Here is a 19,221-nt window from a genome sequence, read left to right on the forward strand (position 1 = left end):
CTGGACCCGCCGCTCCTTCCGCCACCCCGCTCCCGGACGACCGGCGATTCTACGCATGCTCGCCTGCGCGCGCTCTTCCTCCGTGCCCCCCCCTCCCTCGGAGGGAAGGCGGAGCGCCGCCGGGGGGGGGGGGGGACCGAGCTCCGCCCTCCCAGGCTCCGCGCGTGCGCAGTGCGGTGGCCCTCCTCAGGGCGCCGAGTCGGAGCGAGGCGGGCGGCGGGTCTCTCGGAGGGTCTCTGGGCCGGACGGGCAGCGCGATGGGCCCGTAGCCGAGCGGGAAGGACGCCGTCGCCATGGCCGACCCGGCCCCCGCCCGCAGCCTGGACGACATCGACCTCTCCGCCCTCCGGGTGAGTGGGCCGCCCCCGCCCCGCCAGCCGCCTCCCCTCCGCCGACCCCGGGCAGAAGCGCCCGGCCAGGCCGCGGAGCCTCTCCGGGAGTCCCCCGGACGCTGCTGGGGAGGGAGGGCCGCCTCTGCCTGCGCGGGGGGGGGGGGCTCGCTGGAGGGGGCGGGGGGGCTGCGGAGGGGCCTGGAGGGGGGGGGCTCTTCCTGGGGGGGTTCAGACTCTGCGCCCCCCCCTCAACTCCCCCCCCCCCGAGGAAGCAGCGCCCGGTCTCTGGGGGAGGGGCACACAGGAGCCCCCCCCCCGCTGCCCCCCGGCCCCTCCCCCAAGCCCCTCCCGGTGGGGGCCCCGAGGAGGAGGGGGAGGGAGGAGGGGGAGCCCCCGCCAGGCCCCCCCCCCCCGGGCAGCCCCTCCGCCCCCTCCCGCTGCGCCTGCCGGCCGAAGGGGGCGGCGCTCCCCCCGGGGGGCTCCTGCGGGGTCTCCGTCGGGGCCGAGCGCAGCCTCGGAGGAAGGAGCCGGGCCGCCCCTGCGGGAGGGAGCCGGGTGCGGGCAGCCGAGGGCCGGCCCAGCTCCGGCGCGTCATCCCTAGAGGGGAGAGCCGGGCAGGGGTGCCGCGGGAGCTGCGCCCCGGGGCCCCCGGGCGACTCTTGGCGCTTGCTTGGCCGACCGGGAGCGCCCTGAGCCCCGCTGGCCGAGGGGGCCCGTGTTGGCCCGGGGAGGGAGGGGCCCTCCGGCTGCCCTCCCCTTCTGGAGCCTGCTCTCCCCCCCCCCCCCCGCATCCCCGCAGCACCTGCCTGGGAGGGAGGGAGGGAGGGAGAGGCGGCGGGGATGGACCCCCCCCCCAAAGCTCTTTCTGCAGGCTGACCTTCAGGCTCCTCTGGGGGGAGGGTCCGGGGTCGGACTGCTCCCCCCTTTAGAGCAGGGGCCTTCTGTTCATCTGAAAGGGTGGGGAGGCCAAGGGCTGCTTGGGGCTGCTTGGCTTCAAAGGAAGTCTATCATCTTGTGGGGGGGGGTTGCCTTGTGGGAGTGGGCCTCCCTTCCCTCTGGGGGAGCCTTCCTCTGCTTCCCTCCTGATCCCCCTTGGTAGCCCAGGGCAGCCCCCTCCCCACCCACCGCCCCGTCTGTTTGTGCCAGGATCCTGCTGTGGAGGGGCTGAGCAGAGCCTCCCTCCCTCCCTCCCTCCCTCCGCTGGGGCTCTGCTTCTTCCGTGTCCCCAGAGGGCCCCTCCGCTGGCCTTGGGCTCCTGGCCTGATTAAGTGGCCTCGGATGGAAATTTCCCCTCCATTAGGGAGACTTGGGGGAGGCTGAGTTGGCGCTGCACCTGCTCTTCCACGCCTGAAGCTGCTGTATCTTTCCAGCGCTGGGGGGGGGGCAGGCTGCTCTTCTCCCCCCCCCCCGGGGTGTCTGTGGGAAGGCGCTGCCGCCTGCTCCCGTCGCCCGGCCTCTCCGTCCGCCTGGGAAGGCTCTGGGTGCTGGGCTCCCTCCTGCCACCTTGCCCGCTTGTTGCTAGGGAGAACTTGTTGAGTGCAGCGTGTTGGCCTTCATTGAATCCCAATCTCCCCTTCCACGCTTGCCCACGCTGCCAGCCTCCCCCCTGGACCCCCCCCCCCCGGCAGGCCCTGCCGCCCTCTGAGCCAGGCGGGCGGGGAGGGGGGGGGCTGCCCTCCGCAGGGCCACCGCCAAGCCCAGAGCGGGCAAAGGGCGTCCCAGCACCCGTCTCGTGCAGCCGTGGGGTGGGGGGGGGAAAGGTGAGTCTCCTGCAGTGGTCTGGCCGTGGGGACCGGCCTCCCTGCTGGGCCACCTGGGGGCTCCGGTCCTGTAGTGGGCCTTGGGAGAGCCCAGTGGAGCTCCAAGGGGCCCCGTGGGCAGCAGGGGAGCCAGACCGGGGGGGGGGGGGCTGCGGCAGGTGGGCCGGCCGGCTCCCTCCTGGCTGCTGCTGCTGCGACTGGGGCCTTTCAGCTAGCTGAGGCTCCCCACCCCCAGGGAGATGGGGAGGGTGGGGCCTCTTTCTCTGTGCAGGGTGGACCTGCCCAGACCGGCTTTTCTGTCTGCCTCTCCCTCTGCCCCCCCTCCCTCTCCTGGCCTGCCTGGGGGGGGGGTTGAATAAGTACCTGGTGGGAGGAGGGACACTGGCAGGGGGAGGCACTCCTTGACCCAGCTAAGGCTTAAATGGGGATCCCACAGGAGGGGCCTAGTCAGGCGGAAGGGCTTTGGAAGGCCCCTTGCTTCCCCCTGGCTTAGCCCACTTTGGCAAGGCTGCCACCGATGCCATCGCTCGGGGCTTTGTCCCACAAGGAGAAGGAGTCCTCCTTCCCCCCCCCTTCTTTCCCCTCCTGCCTCCCTCCCCCGTCCCTCCCCAAAGCCCCTCAGCCCCCTTCCTTGCCTGCCTGGCCTTGGGGCAGCTCCTCCTGCAATGAAGACCTTCCAGAGCCTCTTCGCTCTCAGGGTTTCCTTTGCAGGGCCTTAAAAAGGGGTTTTTTGGCCTTGTGGAATTGTTCCCTGGGGGGGGGGGAACTGATGCAGGCTGGGCCCCTCCTCTGGCCTTCCTTCCAGGGTGTTCCTCCCTCCCCCCCTCTGACCCCTGGTGGGAAGGCAAGACAGGCTCCCAGGTGCCCATTGGCACTTCCAGCAGGAAGCCCAGAGCCCCCCCTGCCCAACCCACCCGGGATGGGTGAAGCCGCCCGAGCCCAGCGTGGCTGGCAGGCCAGGCAGCGGTGGGCCTGGCCCCCAGCCAGAGAGTTGGAAGCCTGGCATCTGTGAGGGGGCCGCTATTTAGGCCAGGGGGCTGTGTTGACGTCCCCTCCCGCCGGTCTCCCCTCCCTCCAGTGGCCATTGGGAAACGGAGGCAGCCAGAGGGGGCTCCATTTGCCCCCTTAAGCCTCGGTGATGGGAGGCGGAAGCTGCCGGCTGGGCAGAGACAGGCAAGGCTGCCCCAGTGCTGAGCTCAGCCAGAGCTGCCCCCCCCCTTCAAGAAGGCTGCCATGGAGATGAAGGCAGCCACCGTGGGGGCGGAGGCTGGCAGGCTTCCTCCCCCCCCCCCCCGCCACCAGGCACGATCTGCAGCCTCTCTGGAAAGGCAGGAGGCCTGGGGGGTGCCCCCCAGTGAGAAGTGGCAGCACAGCCGGCCGACGGGGGCCACGCAGAGTCCCTCGGTCCTTGGGAGAGAGGAGGGGTCAGCCCGAAAGAGCCTGCCCAGGGTTGGCACAGCGGGCGTCAGGCCATCTGCAGAACTGGGTGTGGATGGGGAGCCGGCCTTGCCCGCTTTCGGGAGCAAAGGTTGCCTTCCTCTTCCCAGGGTGCCCGAGGCAGCTGCCAGGGAGTGTGGTTCCCCCCCCCCCCCCCAGGACTGGCTTGGGAGACGGCTGGGCCTTCCTCTCCTTCCTGCGGAGGACCTGTGTGCATGGGGATGGGGGCCCAGCTGAGTCCCTGGGATGGGATGGGATGGGGGGGGTGATTGTGGGCAAAGAAGAGGCCTTTCTGAGTCTCCCCAGCAGCTTCCATCCTCCCACCCCCCCCACCCGGGCCTGGAGTGGGCTGGGCTGGTGGAGGGAGGCCGTGGGGTGGTCCCCTCCGTCCCTCAGCTGACTCACAGCCACCCCCAAACCCTCCCCACTTCCCCCCACGCGAGAGGGTTGAGGAAGCCCTCCCTCCACCACCACCTTTGAAGGGGGGCTGCAAGGGACTGACCCCCCCCCCATTCCCTCCCTTCCCCCTTTGCTTCTTCCCTTCAGGGGGGCGGCTGAGGAGGAGGGGGGGTCAGCGAATTGGGGATGGGGGTCTTATGAGCACTTTGCAAAGAGAGGCCTGGATTTGGCACGGAGGGGGGGGGCGGTTGGGGGTGGCAGGCAATAGAGACCTGAAGGTGCCAGAAAGCCCCTTCCTCCTTGGGTGCTGGATACCGGGGGGGGGGAGGGGGGCTGGTGTCCCAAGGGCAGCTGCCTGTCAAAGAATCAAAGGGAGCAGCTGCACTGCATTGTCTTGCTGCCCCCCAGGACAGAGGCGCTGCCAAGGGAACTCTGCTGGGAGTTTGGGGGGCTTTGGGGCAATGGGCCAGCCCCTGTTCTCCCTGTGTCCTGGGGCAGGGGTGCACTGGGACGGGGGCAGCTGGGAGGGCCGAGCCTCAGGGTCCCCAGGCCAAACATAGGCCAGGGGAGGGGTGGTGGGCTCCCTTCTCTCGGGGGTTCGGTTATGGGCTGGGGAGTCCTTGGCCCCGTGCTCAGCCGTGAAGCCTAGGGCCTATGGGGCAGCAGCAGCCTCCCTGAGTGGCGGCTGAGGCGGCCTCCCTCCTCTTCCCGGCTCCTCTGGACGATTCTGGCCGGCAGCCCTGGGCAAGAGGCCCAGCCTCACCTTTCCAGGGAGCCTGGATTGGGGTCGAGCCGCCTGGGCCCTCCCCTGCCTTCTAATGAGGAGCTATTCATAGCTGTCCTGGGGGATCCGGCCCTCCGTTACCCTAGATTTGAGGCTGAGCTCCGCCCTCTGCAGGGGACCCAGAAGGAAAGCGGGGCAGCCGGGGGGGGGCCTGGGGGGGGCTGGGGAGGCTCAGGGCAAGCAGAGCCTGGAGGAAACGGGGCCAAGGTGCAGCAGGAGGCCAGTTGGGGTCGCAGGAAGCCCTGGAGGGACAGACCCCCACGGCCCCTCCCCGGCTGCCCTGGGACAAAGGCTGGAGTCAGCCGGAGGGCGGGGGCAGGAGATGGAGTCCCTGGGCTGCACCAGGAGGGGGGGAGGCGCCCTAGGCAGAACTAGTTTTGGGGCAGAGACGAGGACAGTGTCCGCTGTGGGGCAGCCCTCTTCTTTACCTCTGCCCCCCCCCCAACTGCCCTTCCTTGCTGTTGCTCAGGAACGGGGCTGAGACAGGAGGTGCCCCCACGGAAGGGCCTCTGCAGGTAGCTGAGGGGAGGTGCAGGGGGGTCTCTTAGGACAAGATGCACAAGACTGCAGGGGGGGGGGAGGTTGTGTAGGGAGCTCGCAGCTGTTTTGCCTCCCCAGGCACACAGACGGACCTCTCACGCCCAGGTGCCACACGCTGGCATTCTCTATTGTGGGCACTTCCTGAGTGGGCAGCCTTGGCAGACCCAGGCCACCCCAGCGGGCTCAGAGATGGGGCACCCGCGGCCTCTTCCCCCGTGTTGGCCGAGGCCTGGATGGGCAGGAGGTGCCCTTGGCCTCCGGGCAGCTGCCAGGGTCTCATCCGGCGCCTCCTTCCCTCCGCAGGATCCGGCCGGTATATTTGAGCTGGTGGAAGTGGTTGGCAATGGCACCTATGGGCAAGTCTACAAGGTGAGTGATGGGGGAGCATGCGCTGTGGTTGGGAGAATCCATTGCTGCCCTGGGGGAGGGCCTTTCAGGAGCCTTGTGACCGCGGGGGGGCACACAGGCCAGCCCCCACGCCTGAAAGGGTCTCCTGGGGGTGGGGCTGCCCACGGCTTCCCCATGGGACCCTGGGGGGGTTCTGGCAAGGAAGGAGAAATGGGCGTCCCACCCTATGCTTCTGGCTTTGCAGGCCTCCCTATGGGGGGTCTTGGGGGCTGTGAGCCTCTTCCCAGCATCCCTGGGGCAGAAGCAGCCAGGAGGACCTGCTCTCTTGCCCCCCCCCCCCAGCTTCCCCTATGAGCCCAGGACAGAATCGAGGGTGGGGGGGGCTGCGGTGGAGGGGGGCAGTGCAGACGCCTCACCGCCTAAGGGCTGCCCCCCTCCCTCCCCCGCCTGCCCCCCCTTGAGAAGCAAGCCAGAGACTTTCCAGGGAAGCCACCAAGCAGACCCCGACCCCCCCCCCCCGTTTAGCCTTGACGGAGCAGTCCAGGGCCAGAGGGGGGGGGAGGTTCCTCTCTGGTGAGATTGCTTTTCTTTTTGCTGATCCCCCCTCGCCCCCCCCATGTCAGAAGCATCCACAAGGCCCCTCCAGATGCTCTCTTCGTTTCTCTCCACACCCTTTTTAGGGGGGTGAGAGGAGCAAGTCGCCCCCCCCCATTGGCCAGGGGACCGTTGCCCCCTGAGAGGGGCTCTGACACCCCCCCCCCACCAGGGGCCGCAGCCCTCCCTTCCCCCCCCTTCTGTGCCAGGGGGGCAGGGGGGAGGTGTACCAGATCGCGCTCTCCACAGTGAACGGGCGGGCGACGGGGGGGGGGCTTTTCAGCCCTGGTCCCTTTGAAAGGAAGCGGAAGGCGGTTGCCAAGCAACAGCTGCCCACGCCAGGCTGCATGGCAGAGAAGACAATGCCAGCACACGGCTGAGGGCAGGGGGGGGCCTGTAAAATCACCCTGTGGCTCTCCTCCCCCTCCTCCAACAGTGCACCAACTGGGGGGGGGGGGTTCTGAGCCAGGCTGCTGCCCAGCAGTGCGGAGCTGGGGGGAGGGGTTTCCCCCTTTCTGCAGCACTGGCTGCCCTTCCTCCGTAGCAGCTGAGGGGGGGGGGCTGTAAATGGGGGTGCAGATGAAAGCCCCCTCCCCACCCCCGAGAATGGAGAGAAAAGCGGTGTCCGGCCTACCCCTCCAGCCAGGCTTTGGAGGGAGAGGCAGCCCCGAGTCCTCCTTTGGCTGGGGAGGGGGGGGGGCTTGGCCCCGGGTGCCAGCAGGAGTCCCCCTGTGGCCCAGATTGGGGGGGGGGGGGCCTTAAGAGCAAGAGGGACCCAGAGGCATATTCTGGACTCCCACCCTGCCAGTGCAGCCGACCCCTTCCACACCGAAAGCAGCTCCCCCCCCCCAGGCAGAGCCCCCTCCAGGAGGGCCATAGGCTGCCTTGGTGGTGGGTGGCCCAGGTGGGAGAGCCGGGCCAGGAGGACTGAGAGGCTCCCCCTGCTGGCCCAAAGAGCTCACAATGCAGCAGGTGCCTGCAAAGAGAGCCCCCCCCTTCCCTCTAGATTCTTGGGGGGGGGGTGCCAGAGCCAAGAGCGGCTTATCCTCTGGGAGGGGGGGGCAAGCAGCTCTCGCAGGCAGAGCAAGAAACGGGGGTTCCTGCCGGGGGCTCTTGGGTGGGGTGGGGGTGGGTAAAACACCTGGGAGGGAGGGCCAGGTGGGAGGGCCCTTGGGGGGAAGGGGCTCAGAAGCAGCGTTTGGGCCCCAGTGCCAGGGGCCATGCAGGCCGGGGGCCAGATGCAGCAACCACCGAAATTGGGGGGGACCCAGGCGGCCGCAGAGCAGAGCAGGGAGCAGCAGGAGCCCCTGCCCAGGAGGGGCCACACTTTCCCCAGGGCTTCTGGGGCGCCCCAGAGCGGAGGGAGCGTGGGGGGGGGGCTGAAGAGGCAGAGGGCCACCGGCTGACTCCCTCCTCTCCTCCTCCTCCTCCTCTGCCAGGGCCGCCATGTCAAGACCGGGCAGTTGGCTGCCATCAAAGTCATGGACGTCACTGAGGTAGGCGCTGGCTCGGCCTCCCTCTCCCCGGGGCCGGGGGGGGGGCGCCAAGGGAAGAGGCCGGACGCCCACGTGGGAGGGTGCTCTGTGCTCTTCTGATCCGGCCTCCCCCTTGCCTGCCTGCCTGAAAGGACGAAGAGGAGGAGATCAAGCAGGAGATCAACATGCTCAAGAAATACTCCCACCACCGCAACATCGCCACCTACTACGGGGCCTTCGTTAAGAAGAGCCCCCCCGGGAACGACGACCAGCTCTGGGTGAGGCCGGTGGGGGTTCCCCCGAGAGCAGCCGGCGGGCCGACCGAGTGCGCTGTGGCGGCAGCCCTGACCTCCCCCGCCTGCTTCTCCCCAGCTGGTGATGGAGTTTTGCGGGGCCGGCTCCGTGACGGACCTGGTGAAGAACACCAAGGGGAACGCCCTGAAGGAAGACTGCATCGCCTACATCTGCCGGGAGATCCTGCGGGTGAGGAGGGGCTCCTGCGCCTGGGGGGGGGGCTGGGGCAAAGCACCCCCCCCTGCACAAGGCCTCATCTCCTGCCTCTCTTCTCCCCCCCCCCCCCAGGGACTGGCTCACCTCCACGCGCACAAGGTCATCCACCGGGACATCAAGGGGCAGAACGTGCTGCTGACGGAGAACGCGGAAGTGAAGCTGGGTAGGTGGGCTGCCGGGGCTCCAGCAGTTCCAGAGCCCCAAACCTGCAGGGCCCCAACACGTTTCCACGGAGAGCGAGTGCCAGAGCTGAAGCCCCCGGATTGGGCATCATCTCCTCTCCAGATGCCCCCCCCCTTCTCTCCTTATCTGGGCTCTTGTGGATTTCTGGACTGCAGGACCATGGGGGGGGGGCTGCAACCTCCCCAGAGGCCCCTGGGAGGAAAAGCTTGTGGGGTTGGGGTCTCGCCTGATGGGGCTCCTGGCAGGTTGTTCCTTTGAATTGTGGTGGGGTCCCCTCACCCCAGAAACTGCACCGGGGATGAAGCTGCTCTTGTTACCTCTGGCTTCCTGTAGTTGACTTTGGGGTGAGTGCCCAGCTGGACCGCACGGTGGGGCGTCGGAACACGTTCATCGGAACCCCTTACTGGATGGCACCAGAAGTGATCGCCTGCGATGAAAACCCTGATGCCACCTACGACTACAGGGTAGGTCTCCAGGGAACCAGTGGGGCGGCTTTCGTATCAGAGAGGCCTGGGGGGGGGCAGGGGACTTGGGAGGAGCTGGCGAGCGCAAAGGATCTGGAGCAAGGGGGAGACGTGGCTGGCTGGACCAGGGTTCAACACCATTCGCAGAGCTGCCATCATACACGAGCTTAGCATTTGCCAACTGTCAGTCTACCATGAACTGGCGGGGGGGGGGGAGGGAGGGATCTGGCTGGTCGGGGGGCGGGGGGAGGCTGCAGACTCACTGTACAGTCCAGACACACCACCTCGAGATCAAAGCTTGCATCAGCCAACCAGCCCCTCAGCAATTGGTTCAAGTATAATTGGAGGACAAAGGACCAGGGAGGAGGAGAGGGGCTCTACAGGGAAACCAGGGAAGTTTGGCGCGTGAACTTCAGTTCTGGTTTTGCTCTACTGTCATCCGCTTGGCTTAAAATACACTTTTCACTACAACTGGAGTCGAGGGTCTCTCGTAAATACAGAAGCAAATTGGAGTAGATCTGACACCCTCTCTCTCTCCTCCCTCTCTGCAGAGCGACATCTGGTCCCTGGGGATCACGGCCATTGAGATGGCCGAAGGAGCTCCTCGTGAGTGTCTGCGTCAACATATCGGGGCCCTTGCTTTTCCAGGGAGGGATGGGGCCCGTCAACCCTGGCTCTGCTCACCTCTCCTCCTCTTGCAGCCCTGTGTGACATGCACCCCATGCGCGCTCTCTTCCTCATCCCGCGCAATCCTCCACCCAAGCTGAAGTCCAAGAAATGGTACGTCTTCCCTGTGGGCAGCGAGGAGGCAGTGAGGGATGGGAATCCTTTGTCTTGTCCAAGATGGAAACCCCCGGTTTCCTTCCCTCCGAAGGGGGTGGGGGAGGATGCAAGGAGGGGAAGGCCACAAGGGTCTGGCCGTGACCACCATGCCGGACGGAGAGCCTTCCAGCTCTGGGAACGGCCGAGTTGGGCTTACGGGTGCCGGCCTCCCTTGCCCCTCGGGGCGTGGGGGCTGGGGAGCAGTGTATAACCGCAGCCCGTTCCTCCCGCTCTGGGGCAGGTCCAAGAAGTTCATCGACTTCATTGACAACTGCCTGATCAAAGCCTACCCCAACCGCCCCCCCACTGAGCAGCTGCTCAAGTTCCCCTTCATCCGCGACCAGCCCACTGAGCGGCAGGTCCGCATCCAGCTCAAGGACCACATCGACCGCACCCGCAAGAAGAGAGGGGAGAAGGGTAAGTGGGGTGGGGGGGTCTGGCTCCCGGACAGGCAGGCGGGGTGGGGGGTATCTGGACCTGCACCGGGACGCCTCTTGCTATTCCCTCCGGCAGACGAGACGGAGTACGAGTACAGCGGCAGTGAGGAAGAGGACGATGGGCGCGGTGAGGAAGGAGAGCCGAGGTACGGAGGGCAGAGGGGTGGGGTCCGCTCTTTCTGACCCTCCCTGGGGAAGGAGCCCCCGACGTGCCTCTGGGCAGCCAGATGAGCCCCACTCTACAACCTTCCCCCCCCCCCAGCTCCATCATGAATGTCCCCGGGGAGTCCACCCTGCGGAGGGAGTTCCTCCGCCTGCAGCAGGAGAACAAGAGCAACTCGGAGGCTCTGAAGCTGCAGCAGCAACTGGCCGCCCAGCACCGCGACTCCGAGGCCCATATCAAACACCTGCTGCACCAGCGCCAGCGCCGCATCGAGGAGCAGAAGGAAGAGCGCCGGCGAGTGGAAGAGGTGCGCCAGAGGCTCCCCCCCCCCCCGCTGTTTCATGGTTGGCCCCGGTGGGATCGAGAGCCCGCCAGGCCCCCTGCGCCCACTTACCCACCCGCTCCCCCCCCCTCCCTCCGTCCACAGCAGCAGCGCCGAGAGCGAGAGCAGCGGAAGCTTCAGGGCAAGGAGCACCAGCGGCGCCTGGAGGACCTGCAAGTGATGCGCCGAGAGGAGGAGCGGCGGCAGGCGGAGCGGGAGCAGGTGGGCTGGGAGGAGGTGGGGCCTTCTTCCCCCCCTTGTTGAGGCACGTTGGTGGTAGTCCCCCCCCCCCCCCGGGGGAGGGGTTGCTCTGCTGGTGCCCCTCCCTGACCGGCTCCCCTCCCCCCAGGAGTACATCAGGCACAAGCTGGAGGAGGAGCAGAGGCAGCTGGAGATCCTGCAGCAGCAGCTCCTGCAGGAACAGGCCCTGCTGCTGGTAAGGCCGGAGGGGGAGGCCGGGGGGGGGGGGCGGCCTGCTGGGCAGGGGCTGCTACCCTCCCCCTCCGCCCCCCACAGTCCCGGCAGAGCCTCCCCTGGTCGTCCCTGCAGGAGTACAAGCGGAAGCAGCTGGAGGAGCAGCGTCAGTCGGAGCGGCTCCAGAGGCAGCTCCAGCAGGAGCACGCCTACCTCAAGTCCCTCCAGCAGCAGCAGCAGCAGCAGCCCCAGCAGCCGAAGCCCCTCTACCACCACAGCCGCAGCAGCGCGGCCGCCCCCGAGAAGCCCCCCTGGGCCCGGGAGGTACCCCCCTTGGCAGGGAGGGAGGGGGGGCAGAGGAGGGGGCCGCAGAGGGGCACTGGGCCAGCTCAGTCTCGCCCCCAGGTGGAGGAGCGGCTGAGCAAGGAGAGCTCCCCTTCGCTGGCAGCCAAGACCAAGCTGGGGGCCCCCGGGCAAGACGTCGGCCCCCAGCCCTGTGCCGAGTCGGGGGCCCTCGCCTCGTCCTCCCAGACGCCCCCCATGCAGCGCCCTGTCGAGCCCCAGGAGGGGCAGCACAAGGTGGGCCCCCTCCCTCCCCGCCATCTGCTCCCTCCTCCTCCTCCTCCCTCCTCCCCCCCACGCCGCCATCCCAGCTGCTTCTTCCCATCGGCTGCTTCTCCCATCGGCTGCCCTCTCCCCCTTCACCCCCTGCCAGTGGCCGGAGCAGGAGGCTGTGGAGCCCCAGGGAGACCCATGCCCCGGCCCCGAGAGTGGGGGAGGTTGAGCCCAGGGCTGGGGTGTCGTCCCCCCCCTCCCCCCAATCCTGCCATCATCAGCCCCGCCGGCCCCCCTCCGTGACCCCCGCGCACGGCCTCTCCCTCCACAGAGCCACCTGGCCCACCGCGTCCCGCTCAAACCATACGCTGCCCCCGTCCCTCGCTCCCAGTCGCTGCAGGACCAGCCCAGCAAGAACATGGCTGCCTTCCCTGTCCATGACTCCGCCTCCTCCGCCCCGCCCCCTCCTCGCGGGGGCATGATCCGGCAGAACTCTGACCCCACCTCTGAGGGGCCTGCCCCACAGCCGTCCCGGCCCACCACTGATCAGCGAGGACCTTGGGTCAAAATGGACCCCAGTGCCCCTCCCCAGGTAATCCGTGGGGGAACGGGGGGGGGGAGAGAGATGGATGGCCCCAGGGCGCCCAGGCAGGGCTCTGGGGTGGAGAAACCCAGCCCACCTCCCCCCTTCTGGACCCCCTTTCTGGCAGGCGGGCAGGGGGGGGTTCCGTACGCAGAGCCCTTTTCTGAGAGTTTCCCTCAGGTCCTTGGCAAAGGGGGGGGGGTGTAAAATGATGGTGTTCAGCTGGGAAACCCCCCCCCTCACTCCCCTCCCCTTTCCCCCAGGTGCCCCAGCGGACGTCCTCCATAGCAACTGCCCTCAACACCAGCGGAGTCAGCAGCAGCAGCAGCACACGGCCAGCGCACGCCGTCCGAGCCAGGTGGGTCCTCCTACCTGACAGCTGCCTACTGTGGGAAGTGGGGGGGGGCCCTTCCTTCCCCTCCCCCGGACAGGCTGTGGGAGCAGCTCAGGCTGGGCTGGAGGGCTTGGAGGCCGGCATTGCCCTGTGGCTGAAGCCGCTGGGGAGGAAGGGAAAGGGTAGGGGGACCGGAGGGGACGGGAGCCCCTGCTCACCTCCCGGCCCCCTGGCCACGGAGAGGGGGGGCTCTGGATCCCCTTGTGACACCTTGTGCTCCCCCCCCCACAGGCCCCGTAGCAAGTCTGCGTGGCACATCCACATGCAGAGCCGGCTGGGGAGGGGGCCCCAGGGGGGGAGCCCTTTGCCGGCCCCTCCTCTCCCTCCACCTGCCGGCCGGAGCCCCTCTGGGCCAAACACCAGTAGGTAATGGACCCACTGCTCCCGCCGGGGCTGCTGGTTCGCTTGCTGGTCTTTCTCCTGTCTGGGGGGGGGCTCGAGTGCCGCTGCTGCTGCTGCTGCTTCCTCTGCTAGGCTGGGGCGGAGGGGGGGGGTCCGGCTGAGCACAGCGTCTCCCTCTTTCCCGCCAGCAACCCCGACCTCCGGCGGAGCGACCCCGGCTGGGAGCGCGGGGACAACCTGCTGCAGTCGGGGGCTGCCAACCTGCCCCAGGCCGGCTCCCTGGAGCGCAACCGTGTGGCAGGTGAGGCCGGACTCGGGCTGTCTTGGAGGAGGGTCCGGGGGGGACGGACTGCAGGACCCCACAGGAGCGATGGGCAATTCTTCCGGGCCTGGCCCTGAGCGTCTCCCCCCTTCTCGCTCTCCAGCTGGGAGGAGGGCGAAGGGAGCGGCAGCCTCTCTGCTCATGCCCAAACTGCCCCCCCCCCCGGTCTCTCCCGCAGCTCCCCTGAAGCTGGAGGCCTCCCCCGTCCTGTCCCAAGGCAGGAAGGCCAAGGCGGACGACCATCGCTCGCGGCCGGGGCGGCCAGCAGTGAGTAGGAGGAGGGGAGCTTGGAGGGCCAGAGTGGGGGGCGGACAAGGGCCCCAAAGGAGCAGCCGTGCCAGGGAAGGGGCCCCTGGAGGGAGGGGGGCTGGGGCGGATCAGCAAGAGAGGAATTTGGGGGGAGGAAGGCAGGAGGAGGCTTTGTGGAGTGGGGAGAAGGAGAGGAAGCCCCTCCCCTCCTTTCCTGTCCCTGGGGCTGCAAAGGGAGGCAGCCCCCCTGGTTGCTGGGCTGGGGGGAAGGTGGGGGGGGGCGTCCAAGGAGCAGCCTAATGTATTCCTCCCCCCCCTTTTTTCTTTTTCCTTCTGCATGACTCAGAGCTATAAGCGGGCAATTGGTGAGGTTAGTGCCACCTCCCCTCCCTCTGCCTCTCCTGCCCCTGGCAAAGCTTCGCGGCCCCCTCCCCATCTCTGTCCCCCTTTCCACTTTCTTCTCCCTGTGCCCCTCCTTCCCTCCCAGCCTGGCCTGCCCCTCCCTCTGCTGAGTCCTGGATCCTGCTGGGAAGGTCCGCAGGGTTGCTGGGCGGGGGGGGGGGGGGCAGCCAACTGTCCACAATACCGGAGTGTGGTTGTGTCCTCGGGCTCCTCTCGCAGCCGTGTTCTTGGCAACCGGGAGTGGGGGGAGGAATTGGCCCCTCCCAACACCCACAACAGTTTGGCCCCTTGATCAATGTCCGGACCGTCCACTCCTCCCCCCTCTAGAATTTCGTCCTGCTGAAGGAGCGCCCGGAGGAGGCGGCCCCCAAGCCGCTCAAGAAGGCCCTGGACTACTCCTCCTCCAGCGAAGAGGCGGACTCCAGCGAGGAAGAGGAGGAGGAGGAGGAAGAGGAGGAGGCAGGCGAGGGGGAGCGCTCGGAGCCTGGCGCGAGCACCCCTGGGGCCAGGTGAGGAGCTGGGGGCGCAGGGGGTGCTCGGCCTCTCTTCCGGCGTCCTCCGGGCCTGACGGTCTCCTCCGGCCCCTGATGCTCCGGGCGGCTTTCTCCGGCTGCAGGGATGGCGACACGGACTCGGTCAGCACCATGGTGGTGCACGACGTGGAGGACTTGACGGGCGGCAGCGGGGGCTCCGAGAGCTCCTACGGCGAGGGCACCATGCTGGTGCAGCGGGTGAGAAGCCTCCTCGGCCCCCTGCATCCTGCCGGGAAGGTGCCCAGGGCTCACTGGGCAGGAGGGTGGGAGCCAGCCGTGCCCCTCTTCAGTGCGCAACACAGGAGGGGGGTTGTGTCCTCAGGCTCCCCGCTCGACTCTCACAGCCTTGGGAGGAATCGGGCCCTCCCAAGGACCCCAACGGTTTGGCCCTTTGATCAACTTCCCAATCATGCCTGGTGGGCTGCAGTGTAACCGGGGAGAAGGAGAGGGGGGCAGCCTCCTCTTTGGCCCGGCCCTGCCTTGAGCCACCTCTCTCCCCCCTCCAGACCCCCGAGGAGGAACGTGGCCTCCTGCACAGTGACAGCAACGGCTACACCAACCTGCCTGACGTGGTCCAGCCCAGCCACTCGCCCACGGAAGCCAAAAGCAGCAACGGCTCCTCCTCGCCCGCCAAGGACGTGGCCACCGACGTGAGTGGGTAGGGAGCCCCAGGGGGCCGGAGGAGGGCCCTGGCACAGAGCCACGGTTATCGCCTCTCCAGGGCTCTGCCCAGCGCCCTCGGCATTGGCCGCTCCCTTGGCACTGGGATCATGCTGGCCACTTCAGGTGAGAGCTGCTCGGCCCTCTGGGAGCATCCCCGGCTGAGCCCCCCTCTCCCTCCTGCCCTCTCCTGCCTGCAGTACCAGTCGCGGGGGCTCGTCAAGGCGCCTGGCAAGAGCTCCTTCACCATGTTTGTGGATCTGGGCATCTATCAAAGCTCCCCTGGGGGAGGAGACACCATCCCCATCACTGGTGAGTAGTGGGGGAGGAAGAGACGGGAGCTGCTTGGCCACGATTTCAGAGCCACTCCTGGCGCTGACGGTCGGGAGGCTGGGCTGCCCAGGGACTCTGTCCAGATTTGCAGGTGGGCCGAAATGGAAGGGCCATGGGGGGCCTGGGGCTGTGCCCTCCGGTTGGTAGGTCTCCCTGGTCATTTCCGTTCCATGCCTGTCCTCCTGTGCGGCTGGAGTTCTCTCCCGGCCGAGGACCTCGGGCAGCAGCCTGTGAAGTTTCCGGCCCCTGAGCCTCTTGGCCTCCTCCGTTGGCAGCATTCGACCCTGGGCGGCTGGAGCAGTTGCAGCTGGAGGCCCGGAAGGGCTCTGTGGTCAACGTCAACCCCACCAACACACGGCCCCACAGCGACACGCCGGAGATCCGCAAGTACAAAAAGCGCTTCAACTCGGAGATCCTCTGTGCGGCCCTTTGGGGTGAGAGCCGGTGACGGTGGAGAGGGGGGAGGGGGGCTCCCGGGGCAGGATGCTCACCGTCTCCTTCCCCTCCGCCCCGGCGGGATCCACAGGGGTCAACTTGCTGGTGGGCACCGAGAACGGGCTGATGCTGCTGGACCGCAGCGGGCAGGGCAAGGTGTACAGCCTCATCAACCGCCGGCGCTTCCAGCAGATGGACGTCCTGGAGGGCCTCAACCTCCTGACCACCATCTCAGGTCAGGGGCCGGCAGGGGCAAGAGGGGGGATCCCCTCCCAAGAGGCCCCCCCCCCGCTCCCTTTGGGTCCTCCGCTTCCCCCTTCCCTGCCTGGCAATGACCCCCCCGCTGCCCCTTCCCTGCCTCTCTAGGAAAGAGGAACAAGCTGCGCGTCTATTACCTCTCCTGGCTGCGCAACAAGATTTTGCACAATGACCCCGAAGTGGAGAAGAAGCAGGGCTGGACCACCGTGGGGGACATGGAGGGCTGCATCCACTACCGCGTGGGTGAGCGAGGGCCCGGCTGCGGAAGGACGCTCCCTTGGGGGCTCACAGGGAAGAGCATCAGGGAACTGCCGGGGAAGGGCAGGGAGGGGCCCTCTACTCCACTTGGGGGGGGGGGGGGCTCTGAGGGTCCGGCCCTGACGGGGCTCCCTGTCACCCGCAGTGAAGTACGAGCGGATCAAGTTCCTGGTCATTGCACTGAAGAGCTCGGTGGAGGTCTACGCCTGGGCCCCCAAGCCCTACCACAAGTTCATGGCCTTCAAGGTACCGGCCGGTGGGTGGAGGGGCCGGGGAAAGGGGGTGCCCCCCTCCCCCGGTGCAGCTCTGGTGAGTGATTTCCCTCAAAATCCCCCCCCCTGCAGTCCTTTGCCGACCTGCCGCATCGGCCGCTGCTGGTGGAGCTGACGGTGGAGGAGGGCCAGCGGCTGAAGGTCATCTACGGCTCCTGTGCCGGCTTCCACGCCATCGACGTGGACTCCGGGAACAACTACGACATCTACATCCCGGTCCACGTGAGTGACTCCGTTCCCCACCGCCCCCTCCTTACCGCCTCGTCCCCCGGGGCCAGGCAGGGATGACGGTGGCTCCTTCTGGGCCCCCAGATCCAGTGCCAGATCACCCCCCACGCCATCGTCTTCCTGCCCAACACGGAGGGGATGGAGATGCTGCTGTGCTACGAGGACGAGGGCGTCTACGTCAACACCTTCGGACGCATCATCAAGGACGTGGTCCTGCAATGGGGGGAGATGCCCACCTCTGTCGGTGAGCTCGGGGGGGGGGTGTTGGGGGGCTGCCTGGGTCAGGGGGGGCTGTGGAAAAGCCCAGCACGAACGCTCTGGACACCCTCAGACCGGAGGGCCTGCCAGGCAACCTCCACTCGGGGGTTTTTGTTGAAGGCCTCGCTTTACGGCCATTGGCTCTGCGGTCGTGGTCCTCGGAGCTGAGTCACCTGGAGAGCAGCCCCACGGGGGCAGGGGCACAAGCGGGGTGCTTGGCCCTCGTTCTGCCCCTCCCTGCCCTACCCCTCCCCTTTCTGACCCTCTTGCCCCCAGGCAGCAGCCGCTTATCTCCCTCTGCCCCATCATCTCATGGCAGAGTCCTTCCTCCGGGTTTCCCCCAAATGCAGCCCCATAGATTGCCCCACTCCGCTGAATCTCTCCCTGGCCACAGGGTGGGACTTTCTGGAAAGACGGATTCCATTTCCTGCTGCCTCTTTGGGGGCTGCTGGCCTAAGGCCATTGCTCCCCCCCCCCCCCGAAGCAGCTCCTTTCCTGCTAATCTGGATGCTTTTGCCTTGGGAGGAAGCCCTCCCCCCCTCGGTCAGGACTGCCCCCTCCCTGCCAAAGGCTCTTCCCTCCACCCCCACCCCACTCTTCCTTCCCTGGGGGAGGCCGGGGCCTGGGGACAGCTGCCGGAGCCCCACCCACCCCGGATCCTTTCCCCCCCAGCGTACATCTGCTCCAACCAGATCATGGGCTGGGGCGAGAAGGCCATTGAGATCCGCTCGGTGGAGACCGGCCACCTGGACGGCGTCTTCATGCACAAGAGGGCCCAGCGGCTGAAGTTCCTCTGCGAGCGGAACGACAAGGTGGGCCCCTTGGGAGGCGGAGCCTGGCCGGGACCCCCGAATGAGGGTGGGGAAGGGGCCCGGCTCCTCCCCCCGGCCCCCCTCCCAGCAGCTGTTTCCCTCGGCAGGTGTTCTTTGCCTCCGTGCGCTCGGGGGGTAGCAGCCAAGTCTACTTCATGACCCTCAACCGCAACTGCATCATGAACTGGTGAAGCCGCCCGTCCAGCTCCGGCCGGAGGGACCCCCCCTCCCCCCCCCGGCTCCAGAGGCCAAGAGGAGAGTCTCCTTCAGGGGAGGGGGAGGCTTCTGGGAGCCTCCGGGGCAAAGCAGAGCCTCTCAGAAGGGGCTACAGAGACCCCCACCCAACCCACAATGCCTCTTTCAACCACCAGGCCGGTTTCCTCCTCTGCCCCCCCTTCCCCTCCTCCCCCCAAGGGCCCCCACACATTCCGTTGCAGCCGCGTGTGGGGAAGGCCGGCGGGTGGGGGAGGGCTCTCAGTCGGAGCCCCTCCCCTCTGACCCCAGGACTTCCCCCCCCCCACACACACAGAACTGGAGGAAGAACTGCCCTCATCCCAACTGCAGGGAGGGGGGTGAATGATGAAACAAGACCCCCCCCCCTTACACTCTCACACACACACAAACACACATACACTCAAACTTCTGGCAATTTTCTCCCCCCCCCACCCCCGTTGTGATCTGGGCATCCTGGTCCCCCACCCCCTCCCCCCTTTTCGCTCTGGAGCCCTTGAGAGGGGAGACTGGCTGCTCTCTGGGGAGGTCCCCCCTCTCCCCCCCCCCCCCCGCCAGCCCCCAGGTTTGGGCTCCACCTGGATGTATATCTGGAATTTTCTCTCCCAAAGACCAAGAGGGGAGCTGTGTATATTTTGCTTTAATTATTCTTTTGTAATGGCGACTTAAGTAATTAACTAATGAAGCACTTTAATGGCCCAGCTCCTCAGGTTGGGCAGGGGGCACCTCAGAGGCCTGGGCCCCCTTTCCCTCCCCCTCCCCCCTAGAGCCCTCTGCTGTCTCCTGGAGTGGGGAGGGGGCGTCTTTCCCCTTCCCCAGGCAGAGGCCCTGTCTGCTTTGGTCCCCCCTCCCACCGCCCCCCCTCCATCCTGGCTAGGCTTGGGGGGCTTCCACGGGGGCTTCCCTGGGGGGCCCCCGCTTGCCACTTGATTCTCTTGTGCAGTTTGCTTGCATTTGTATATAACCCCCGTCCCCACCTTCTCTGTGGAAAAGGGAACCCCCCCCCAACCTCTCTCCCCCCCCCCCCCCAGGGATCAGTGGTGGCCTTGGCATTTCATCTCTTGATAAAGAACCAAAATCCTCCCTCTGGTGCTCCGGCTCTTTCTCTGCTG

The 19,221-nt window shown here is 67.5% G+C and overlaps 1 protein-coding gene across 10 annotated transcripts; it reads left to right on the forward strand.

Moving 5' to 3' along the window:
• The first annotated feature begins 157 nt into the window (after positions 1-157).
• Positions 158-19,192, forward strand: LOC116521094 (misshapen-like kinase 1). Of its 10 annotated transcripts, none has more exons than XM_032235736.1 (34): positions 158-350; positions 5,556-5,621; positions 7,634-7,690; positions 7,822-7,947; positions 8,042-8,152; positions 8,252-8,342; positions 8,696-8,826; positions 9,378-9,432; positions 9,528-9,606; positions 9,890-10,065; positions 10,162-10,231; positions 10,348-10,555; positions 10,676-10,792; positions 10,920-11,006; positions 11,087-11,308; positions 11,378-11,563; positions 11,871-12,131; positions 12,386-12,480; positions 12,748-12,882; positions 13,047-13,159; positions 13,359-13,447; positions 13,776-13,799; positions 14,159-14,340; positions 14,448-14,562; positions 14,871-15,014; positions 15,225-15,336; positions 15,633-15,791; positions 15,884-16,027; positions 16,159-16,293; positions 16,454-16,554; positions 16,653-16,802; positions 16,893-17,052; positions 17,739-17,878; positions 17,986-19,192. In XM_032235736.1, the coding sequence occupies exons 1-34, from the start codon at positions 294-296 to the stop codon at positions 18,067-18,069; spliced, it is 4,182 nt and encodes a 1,393-aa protein (XP_032091627.1). In that variant the 5' UTR covers positions 158-293; the 3' UTR covers positions 18,070-19,192. The 10 variants fall into 10 exon arrangements, with proteins under 10 accessions (XP_032091627.1, XP_032091628.1, XP_032091629.1 ...); XM_032235737.1 differs by having other exon boundaries at positions 11,390-11,563; XM_032235738.1 differs by lacking the exon at positions 13,776-13,799.
• Positions 19,193-19,221: the final 29 nt, after the last annotated feature.

This window comes from Thamnophis elegans, chromosome Z (genome assembly GCF_009769535.1).
Source record: "Thamnophis elegans isolate rThaEle1 chromosome Z, rThaEle1.pri, whole genome shotgun sequence".
In the NCBI taxonomy this organism is placed as follows: domain Eukaryota; kingdom Metazoa; phylum Chordata; class Lepidosauria; order Squamata; family Colubridae; genus Thamnophis; species Thamnophis elegans.